The sequence below is a fragment of the Pristiophorus japonicus genome, chromosome 4, assembly GCF_044704955.1.
Source record: "Pristiophorus japonicus isolate sPriJap1 chromosome 4, sPriJap1.hap1, whole genome shotgun sequence".
Lineage (NCBI taxonomy): Eukaryota > Metazoa > Chordata > Chondrichthyes > Pristiophoridae > Pristiophorus > Pristiophorus japonicus.
The window spans coordinates 175,035,681-175,047,157 of record NC_091980.1 but is presented as its reverse complement, the minus strand read 5'-3'; the positions used below and the strand labels follow the sequence as shown (position 1 = coordinate 175,047,157).

The window sequence follows — 11,477 nt, the reverse complement described above, 5'->3', positions numbered from 1 at the left end:
ATCAAAACAGTTCACTATACTCCCCAAGTGTTGTCTAACCAAGGTTCCATACAAATTTAGCATAACTTCTCTGCTTTTCAATTCTATCACTTTAAAAAAAAACCCTACAACAGTGACTACACTCCAAAAGTACTTCATTGGCTGTAAAGCACTAATACGTGAAAGGCGCTATATAATTCCAAGTCTTTCTTTCTTAAGAAATTAAGCCCACTGCTTTTGTTTGCATTTTTTTTTAAATGACATTATTAATGTGTGTTGCTACTTTTAGTGATTTGTGTATCTGTAACCCCAGATCCCTCTGTTCCTCTACCCCATTTAGACTTATTTTCCAAGGAGTATGTGGCCTCTTTATTCTTCATACCAAAATGTATTACCTTACACTTATCTATATTGAAGCTCATTTGCCAATTACTCACTCATTCTGCAAATGTATTAATGTCTTTCACGTAACCCCTCAATTTGGTATCATCCACAAATTTTGAAATTGTATTAATTCCCGAGTCCAAATCATTTATGTAAACGGTGAACAGCGGTACAAGCACCAACTCTTGTGGAGCATCATTTTCCACCATTTGCCAATCCAAGTAACTATCTTTAACGTCTAATCTGTTTTCTGTTTTGTAACCAGCTTGCTATCCATTCTACTTGTTCCCTGACTTCACATGTTCTGACCTTAATCATGAGTCTACTATGAAGTTGATAATGAAGAAAGCTGTAGCCTTCAGGAAGGTATCAATGGACAGGTCAGGTGGGCAGAAGTGGCAAATTGAATTCAATCTGGAGAAGTGTGAGGTAATGCATTTAGGAAGGGCTAACAAGGCAAGAGCATACACAATAAATGGTGGAACACCGAGAAGTGTAAAGGAACAGAGGGACTTTGGTGTTTATGTACACGGATCCCTGAAGGTAGCAGGACAGGTAAATAAGGTGGTTAAGCAGGCATACGGGATACTTGCCTTTATTAGCCAAGGCATATAATATAAGAGCAGGGAGGTTATGCTTGAACACTAATCAGGCCACAGCTAGAGTACTGCATGCAGTTCTAGTCACAACATTACAGGAAAGATGTGATTGCACCAGAAAGGGTACAGAGGAGATTGACGAGGATGTTGCCTGGACTGGAGAATTTGAGTTTGAGGAAAGATTGGATAGGCTGAGGTGTTTTCTTTGGAACAGAAAAGTCTGAGGGGAGACCTAATTGAGGTGTATAAAATTATGAGGGGCCTAGATGGAGTGGATAGGAAGGACCTATTTCCCTCAGCAGAGGAGTCAATAACCAGGGGGAATAGATTTAAAGTAATTAGTAGGAGGCTTAGAGAGGCCATGATGAGAATTTTCTTCACCCAGAGGGTGGTGAGGGTCTGGAACTCAATACCTGAAAGGGTGGTAGATGCAGAAACCCTCACCACATTTAAAAAGTACTTGGATCTGCACTTGATGTGCCGTAACCTGCAAGGCTATGGACGACCAAGAGCTGGATTAGGCTGGATAGCTGTCAGCCGGCATGGACACGATGGACCGAATGGCCTCCTTCTGTGCTGTAAATTTCTATGATTCTACCTTATTGAAGGCTTTTTGGAAATCCAAATATATTACGACTAGTACATTACCCATATCTATCCTTTCTGTTACTTCAACTGCATTACCCTGGTCTACCCTCTGTTACTAGTATAAATGACTTGGGAATTAGAAAACTCTGGGATCGTGGCCTCTGCTTTTAAAAATAAGGTTTGAAAAATAGTTTAGCTTGCTTTTTAAAAAACATTATTTTGTCACCTTTTGAACAGTCCCCCAGAAGTTGTGAAGAGCTAATTCTCAGACTTGGTACCTTTGTCCTGGTTGCTATAAAGTGAATGAACAGTCAGAGAGTGACTCTTCTCTCTCCCCGCCCCCACCACCCGCCATCCCCCCACCTTCTTATGGAGGATCTACTGTTGCTATATGACTAAAACCGGATACTTGTCCTACAGCAAATTGCACGCCCAATTTCTGTGCCCTAAAATTCCAATAAGGCATTCTAATTATCCAAACTAGAGTTCAAACCCTCCATGGCCTCATCCCCATTTCTGTAACCTTCTTCAAACCCTACAACCTTCTGAGAACTCTGTTCCTCCAACCCTGTAGGAGTTCCGAGTAGAGCGCTTGTTTTGGGAGGCTTGTGTCGGGCATACAATCAATTTGGCCCGCCCAACGGAGCTGGTCGAGTGTGGTCAGTGCTTTGATGCTGGCCTGATCGAGAACACTGACGTTGGTGCGTCTACAAAATCTCTCATCATACGACAGCCCTCTCATCCCAGGAATCAATCCAGCGAACCTTTGTTGCACTGCCTCCAAGGCAAGTATATCCTTCCTTAGATAGGGAGACCAAAACTGTGCACAGTACCCCAGGTGTGGTCTCACCAAGGCCCTGTACAATTGTAGCACAACTTCCTTACCCTTATACTCCAATCCCCATGCAATACAGGCCAACATTTCCCTACATTATAGTCCATCTGCCACCTTGGCAGTCCACTCACTTAGTCTATCTATATCCGTTTGCAGCCTCACAGCTTACTAGCTTTGTATCGTCAGCAAACCTGGATATATTACACTTGGTCCCTTCATCTAGGTCATTAATATAGATTGTAACTAGCTGAGGCCCCAGCACTGATCCTTGCAGCATCCTACTAGTTGCAATCTGCCAACCTGAAAAAGACCCGTTTATCCCGGTCTGTTTTCTTTCCATGAACCAATCCTCTATCCATTATTACTATATTACCCCCAACCCCAGGAGCCCTCATCTTGTGTAATAACCTTTTATGTGACACTTTATCGAATGCCTTTTGGAAATCCAAATATACATCCACTGGATCCCCTTTATCTACCCTGCTAGTTACATCCTCAAAAAACTAATAAATTTGTCAAATACGATTACCCCTTCATAAAACCATGTTGACTCTGCCAAATCATGTTATGATTTTCTTAGTGCCTTGATACCACTTCCTTAACAATGGATTCCAGCATTTTCCCAATGACTGATGTCAAGCTAACTGGCCTGTAGATCCCTGTTTTATCTTTCCCTCCTTTCTTGAATAGCGTTGTTACATTTGCTACCTTCCAATCTGCTGGGACCGTTCTAGGATCTAGGGAATTTTGGAAGATCAAAACCAATATATCTGCTGCCACCTCTTTTAGAAACCTAGGATGTAGGCTGTCAGGTCCAGGGGATTTGTCAGCTTTTAGTCCTAGTAGTTTCTCTACTTATTTTAATTACATTAAGTTCCTCACTCTCATTAGACCCTTGGTTCTCTACCATTTTTGGTATGCTTTTTGTCTTCTACTGTGAAGACAGATACAAAATATTTGTTTAACGTTTCTGCCATTTCATTATTCCCCATAATTTCTCCTGTCTCAGCCTCTGAGGGAGCAATGTTTACTTTTGCTGCACTCTTCCTTTATACATACTTGTAGAAGCTCTTCCAATCTGTTTTTATATTTCTTGCTAGTTTTCTCTCATTCTATTTTTTCCTTCATCAATTTTTCGGTCATCCTTTGCTGGTTTCTGAAACTCTCCCAATCTTCAGGCTTACTACTATTCTTCGCAACATTATAAGCCTCTTCTTTTCATCTAATACTATCCTTAACTTCTTTAGTTAGCCACAGATGGATCACTTTTCCCATGGAGTTTTTGTTTCTCAATGGAATATATTTTTGTTGAGAATTATGAAATATTTCTTTAAATGCTAACTATTGCTTATCTACCGCCATAACTTGTAATCTATTTTTCCAATTTACCTTAGCCAACTCGCTCCTCATCCTTATGTAATTGGCATTATTTAAGTTTAAGACTAGTTTCGGACTTCGGCAAGTCACTCTCAAATCAAATGTGAAATTCTATCATATTATGATCACTCTGCCCCAGAGAATCCTTTATTATGAGATTGCTAATTAACCCTGTCTCATTATACAATACAAGATCTAAAATAGCCTGTTCCCTGGTTGGTTCCATGATGAATTATTCTAAGAAACTGTCCCGAATGCATTCCATGAATTTGTCCTCCAGACTGCCTTTGCCAATTTGATTTGTCCAGTCTATAAGGTTAAAGCCCCCCACGATCATTGCATTAGCTTTGTTACAAACTCCTACTATTTCTTGATTAATATTCTGTCCAACAGTATAGCTACTGTTAAGGGGCCTATATACTACTTGCTCCAGTGTTTTCTTCCCCTGGTTATTCCTTATCTCCACCCATACTGATTCTACTTCCTAATCTTCTGAGCTGAGATACTTTCTCTCTACTGTCCTTATGTCATCCTTTATTATCAGGGCTAACCCCCACCCCACCCCACCTCCTCCTTTTCCATTCTGTCTGTCTTTACGAAACGTCAAGTTTCCTGGAACATTTAGTTCCCAACCTTGGTCACCTTGCAATCACGTCTCTGGAATGGCTATTAGATCAAACTCATTTATCTCTATTTGTGCCACTAGTTCATGTATCTTGTTACAAATGCTTCATATGCATTCAGATAAAGAATCTTTAATTTAACATTTTTACCATTAATCTCTGCTTGGCCTTATTCTCTGCTGCACTGCTACTGTTAAACTCTCTGTCCCTTCCTGTCACATTCTGCTTATTTTTATCCAAATCGCTACACTGCTCTATTGCCTTGACCTTTCTCTTTGGATTTCAAAAGTTTCACTCACCTGACCCTCTTCCCCCCCCTTTTTTAAAAAAAGTTTAAAGCCCTATCTACAGACCGAGTTATTTGATTCGTCAGGACGCTAGTCCCAGCCCGGATTAAGTGGAGCCCATCCCGACGGAACAGCTTCCTCTTTCACCAGTACTGGTGCCAGTGCTCCATGAATTGAAACCCCTTCTTCCCACACTTGGAATCACGCATTTAACGCTCTGATCTGTCTGACCCTATGCCAATTGGCACGTGACTCAGGTAATAATCCAGAGATTATTACCCTTGAGGTTCTGCTTACTAATTTAAACCCTAGCTTCTCAAACTCCCTCAGTAGAACCTTATTTTAACTTCTGGAATTCCCTCCCTAAACCTCTCCACTTCCTAGAAGACCCCCTTAAAACCTACCTCTTTGACCAAGCTTTTGGTCACCTGTTCGAATAACTCCTTTTGTGGCTTGTTGTCAAATTTTGTCATTAAGCTCCCGTGAAGAGCCATGGGGTGTTTTATTACGTTAACGGTGCTATATAAATGCAAATTTCTGTTGTCGAAAATTCCAAATAAAGTTTAAGATATAGAATGTAATGACACAACACATAGAGAAAGGTTATTTAATTTAATTGTAGTAATCCAATGTATTGCATGTCTGTTCCTTCATAAGTCTTCATCAGTACAAAAAGAAAAAAAATTGTGCTACAATTGGCTTGTAAAACAAAAACGGCAATCTTATATATCAGCTTCGTAGAGTGAAAATTCAAAACAGCTTTTTTTAATTAAAAAAAATTAAAAATTAAAACACTAAGTTTTTATTCTAGACAGCAAAACAGTGCGAATTTTCACATCAATGTGTGTCTGTATTTGAAACCATTCACATACATACAGCAGTTTCACTCACAGTGCTTCAATACTGCTTCCAGGTCGGAGGGCAAGTGCTCAGAACAGATGACAGAGTGTGCCTGACACTTAAAATGGGATGCTGATAAGCAAAGAATGCCAGATGTGGTATTCGTTGTTAGACATCGAATATTTCATTCATTTGATGTTTTTGCCTCTAGTACGGCTTTAATTAAAACTCAGGCAAGGCTTGCAACCTTTATTAATTCTTACTTTCCCTTAAGCTTTTAACTATTAACCAAAGTGCCACTGATGTCAGATGTACATGCGTTGATGACTCCAAAGCAAAGAACATCCGATTTACAAAAGCATGGTGCCATCTTTTAGCATTTTTAAAATATGTGCTGGAGGCCTTCTGGCTGTTTTTGGTACACGCCTGGAGCAGTGGGTGGAGTTCTGCCCCCCAGTTCATGCCAGTAGAGAGAAAAGAAACGAGAAAACAAGGGACCGAAAGAAATGATGAGAGAAAAGATGAGCAAACAATAGACAGAAAAGAAGCAATGATGAAACAGAGAAAAGAGCAGTGAGAAATCAGAGAGAAAAGTAATGATGAAACATGAGAGAAAAGACGAAATGAGAAAAAGCTGAAACAAAACATAAAAAAAAGAAAGGAAAACAAGAAAACAGCGGAGACAAAAGACGTACAACAAAACTGCAGAGAAAAGCAAAACAAGGAAACAACAGCGAACAGAACAAATGAGAGAAATAGCAAAAAAAGAATAAATGAGAAAGAATAAATGAGAAAGAGAGAAGAGAGCAAACAAGAAAACAGCAGAGAGAAAAACAAATGCAAAACAGGAAAGAGTAAGAAAAAATGAATGAGAGGAAGACTAGCGAGAAAGGACTGACATCTGGTCAGTCCAGTCACAAAGATCAGATTGAGTGGCCACAGTACAGCGTGTTTCAGTGTAAAATCTCAAGCAAATTTTCATGATTATAGTGTTTGGACATTAAAAAGCATCAAGCAGTGTGGATGATATGTGATGTGTTCCTCACCCTTAAAACAAGATTCGCAAATGGGCACATACTTGCATGCCTGCACATAGTGCTGCATCAACATGGTGATGCACCAATGTCCTTTTTGTTTTCTAAGCCAACTGCACTGCAGTCCTCAAGGATACTTAGCACTATACTTCCACCCGATTCTTTGACTGCACTCCCACCATGTTTCTGTGCTATAATCCCACTGGATTACTAAATCGGAGTGGGCTGAGTCACATCCAATCATCTGCTCACTAGTGCATTACATGATCATTTAGTGAGAAAGCGATTCATCCCTACATTTAATGGGATGTACAAATGTTCCAACAAACGTGCAAACAAATTAAATGCAAAATACACACAGGATGTCCAAGCAACCATTGTTAATACATAGCATCCACGCAATTTAAAGTCACGTTACATGATCATTCAGTTTATGGTATCTACAATTCATGTCCATTGGATTCCAGCTATCTGGACTTGAACAGCACACACATACTTTTAAAAATGATTTCCTTTCTTCCTGCAATGATAGCACCAATCTCTTGCTGGGACAGTCACACAAGTGATGATGACCCTCCAGGTGGCCATTCTTCGTGTGTGACTAGACCGGACAGCTACTCAACATGGAAGGCACCATACCCAAACCTGATACAGTCCTCACCCAACATGCACTGTTGACCCCACAGCTCAGATCAATTAACTGAATACAGAGCAGGGATTGAATTGTGGCGATTCTCATCTAAATGGTTTCCTATGAAGAGGCTTTAAACATTGGCCAGTGGGGGAGGCCCACAAACATGCATTTAAAAAAAATCAATATTAAATGTTAATTATTGAATGTCAGGGATGGAGCAAGGAGTTTGGAGCTGGCAATATTCTCCTTCCCCATAAAGAAAATAGCATCAGCTCTTCAAGGCCTGGAAGCAGTATGTGAATAACACAGCTTGACACACAAAATTAGCGCAGTACCATTATGAACAGACTCGTACACTTCCACAGACACAAAGCTGCCTTTAGTACTTCAGGTTAAGTCAGATACAGTATTGGTTATGCATTTTCGTTTCCTCGGCCATATTATGTAATGTGGAAAATAAATATGATAAAAACAGTGGGTTTATCCTGAATAATCAGCAGGACAGCCTGTCAGCAAGGGATTCCGAAACCCTCAGTCTCCAGCAATAAAGAAAAGACCAGTGGGACCTTGTCCCCATTCCTACAGAGCCATGTATGAAGTGTTCTGACTGCATCTGTAAAACAGGAGCCGTTGCTGGTTCCAATGTTAAAGATTTCTTTGTTCAAAAGCTGCGTGTATATAGTATCTCTTTACTGGTCAGGTTTCTTAATGCATCAAGACTTATACAGAATATACCAGGATACCTGCTTTATTCCAGTCTCCATGTGGAAGTTCTTCTAGAAAGTTGCAACTCGGTGCCTGTTTTTTTTTAAATATAACCTCCCTTCCTCCCCCACCCTAATTACTTCCTCACCTGAGAGTGCCAATTCCCTCTGGGGTACGGTTCAATGGTCACCAGTTTGCTGAATGCAGATGGCCATTTCACTGGTGCGAGCCTAGGCTGTAAATTTGGTGGGTTATTCACAAGGCGTTGCAATCAAAGCCAATTCTGTCTGCACCTGACATCCACACATACTTTCCAGCAAGCGGACACTGGAGAAAGATTGGGAGCAGGAATCCTGGTGGATTTTTCCACTTTCCTAACCGAGGGATGCTGTGGCCCATTGTCATACCCCATGGCAGCACCATTTGGGATCAGCAAACTTGGTGCAGACCAGGCATCAAACCAGAGACCTTCCTTTACAGCCCAGTACAATACAGGATATGAATCCAGAGGGAGATTTGCTCGGTTATTTAATTGATGTTCCCCGTTACAAGTGCAGTGAAGTGTGGAGATAATTGGGGTAAAATTGGACATGCGACAGGAGGCAAAACAGGCGGTATCACATTAGTTGCTCATTATACGTCCTGCCCAATATTAGATGCATTGTATAATGGGTGCCAAAAGCGATTCCACTTTCAATTTCAACCCCAACGAGCTGAATCACCCTCGAGAAACTTCCAATGCAGTGAAGAGAAGAATGAGGCAGCTACCTAATTAAAGACTACACAAACGTAAGACACATATCCTGCCTTTCCTCAAGTCTTCAACTTGACTTGCGGAAATGGCCGAAACCATCCATACCCATTACCTAGTGGCAAGAACCTTTGAAATGAGCAACCGAACCAAACTGAATTGTGCAGGTGTGCTTATGATAAACCGGTTCAGAGATGTGAACCTGCACAGAAATCACGGACAATGATGCATTAGACACCGAATGCTGATGGTTAACATTACGTATGTGAGTAGTTATCAAATAAGGCTAGGTCTGGTTGAATGTATTGTCACACACAGACATATAAACTAATGCAGAGATGAGTGTTCTAGCACCACGGATACTGAAGACGAACACCAGCTTTTCCATATGTACAACTTATTCAAACTTCAAGACACAAGAGATTTGCAGTGTTACTTGTCACCTTTCCGCCTACAAATCTAACAATTTTGGTGCATTCTCAGGCACTAGTTCGCTGGCATGTTATACCCTGCAGTACGAGGTCCTGATTTAGTTGCATTTAAGGCAGGTGCGATCCAATTAATTCCCACCCAGAATTAATAGTTAAAAAATATATATTTTGGCACTTTAAAACAAAAAGCTCCAAGGTATTTGCAAAAGCAGAAAATACAAGCTGTCAAGGTTAGATTTCATAATGAGATTATTAATCCTTTCCAATATGAAGGGAATCAATGCAAACATGGTTTATTTTCAGATGAGCTACAAGCCTAATTCAGACCCATATATTATGACATATGTCACATTATTTTAAAGCTTTTGTGCCAATTACAATTTATAAGGCGGGGGGGGGGGGGGGCGGGGCGGGGGGGGGGGGAGATTCATTCTATTAAGAGCAAGTGCCCTTTGGTGCCTACAGTGCCAGATTTTGCACCATCACTGCACCAGTCTATATAAAACTGTACAACATAAATTATTAGTGTCAAAAAACAAGTCAGTCTGCACTCCTTCAAGAGTTAACATTCCTTTCAGGAGGCCTAGTTAAATCCATACAAATTATACCTTAAACTATCAAAGCTTATACCAACAAACTGTTATATACACTGCAAATTATGAGCGAGACCACAGCCACCCTTCCTCTTCATTGATGGGTGCACACAAATTAAATAGAGGATCTGAATGATTTTCTGAATGGCTCTATGTTACAAGTGAAAAAAGCACCCCCCATCCCACCCATTCCAAAAATAAAAGGTGGGAGTTAGAAATCTGTACAACCCCGGTTAGATCATAAAATGGGATTCGAATCTGGATATTTGGGACAACTTTTCTGTGGATCACTAGCATGAGTAGTGGAAACAAGGTCCCTCGCAATGATTCTGTGACTAGTGTGGGAAAGATCTCAGCACTTTTGATTCGTTCTTCTCCTCGCCAGTCAACCACAAGGACATGACCTCACTCAAAAAATGAATTAAACCCCCACGAAAATTACATTAGAGCCTTATTAAAATGCAGCGTGACGGTAATATAGGAGCTGATGTTTAGTGTTACCAGCGCAAACCAAACCCACTTGCCAGCTTACGAAGGTGAGGAAAACTTTTAGTGGGGCTACCTGCAGGCAGCACAGCCAAGGTAAAGCCCCTTATTTGGCTGCCATGGTAACAAGCACTATCTTCATGCTTGTGAAGGCCCTGCGCAGTATGGCAGCTGAGAACCACACTTAAGAAGCAAGTCTCTAAAAACAAAACAAAATACACACCAAGTAATCAAAAGGCAATCTCCCTCAGACATCACACGTTGGAGTCCCTCTCTGTAGGCGGCTACAATTGAAATGGAGAGGGGGCTATCTGGGCATCTGGCAAAGATCAACTTGACTCTCATGATTCAAAATGCATTTCCGGGGGAAAATACACTGCCTGGACTCTATGGACTACAGCTATGGTTCGTTGCAAGAAAGTCTAGCTTAAGACATATTTTTGGTGTATTAATCTTTGTCCTGCATGGATTAAGCAAGTCAGTGCACAAATTTGCGGTTCGCACTTCAATCTCCAGGCTTCACCCCTATCTATCGAGAGTCGAAAAATAGAAGGTAATTGCCATGAGCAAATGTGGAAAGTGCATTGGCTGCATGTGTATCCAAACGCCACCCTTCCTGTCCCACCGCAAAGAACCAGTGCTGCACTGTGCTCGCACAACCTTCTGGTAAGACTTGTAAGGACTTTTATTATATTCCTTGCCTTAGATCATTCTTTGAAAAAAAATTAATCGATGCAAAGCTGACACTGCACGCAAGAAGCAGGGGCCTGCAGTTTGGAAAAGGTTCTTGGCACTGACTAGTTGCTGGTTCTCGGCCCAGCTATGGGTTAAGTATTCCTGGTGTGGCTGGGAAGGTTTAGTAAGCACATTTCAAATGGCCAAAGATGCCGATTGGGAAATATTTCACGTGAGAGGACCACTGAGCAGCAAGCTGGAAGAATTTTACATCGTTCCATTCCACACCATCAATCGTTACTGGAAGAGAAGCAGAGAAAGTGTGAGCACAGTGGGCTGATAAAAGTGTCCATATTTCCTATTGAAATATTGCTTTAAATGAGAATTTATATTTGTGCAGCACGTTGTGATGATCTGGATTTCACTGTCAGAAAGGGCAGTGGAAGCAGATTCAATAGCAACTTTCAAAGGGGAATTGGATATATACTTGAAAATGAATAATTTGCAGGGCTATGGGGAAAGAGCAGGGGAGTGGGACTAATTAGATGGCTCTTTCAAAGAGCTAGCACAGGCACGATGGGAGAAATGGCCTCCTTCTATGCTGTAGGATTCTATGAATAATCAACATACTAACTTGTACAGTATTTTCGTTTTCA

General features: G+C 41.0%; 1 protein-coding gene across 8 annotated transcripts in view; it reads right to left on the bottom strand.

Moving 5' to 3' along the window:
- Window positions 1–5,302: 5,302 nt before the first annotated feature.
- Window positions 5,303–11,477, bottom strand: part of pacs2 (phosphofurin acidic cluster sorting protein 2) — a 353,460-nt gene continuing 347,285 nt past the window's right edge. For all 8 annotated transcript variants that reach the window (XM_070878838.1, XM_070878841.1, XM_070878842.1 and 5 more), the window contains one exon: window positions 5,303–11,121. In XM_070878838.1, coding sequence (XP_070734939.1) covers window positions 11,003–11,121 — 119 coding nt within the window. In that variant the 3' untranslated portion in view covers window positions 5,303–11,002. The remainder of the gene's footprint in view (window positions 11,122–11,477) is intronic.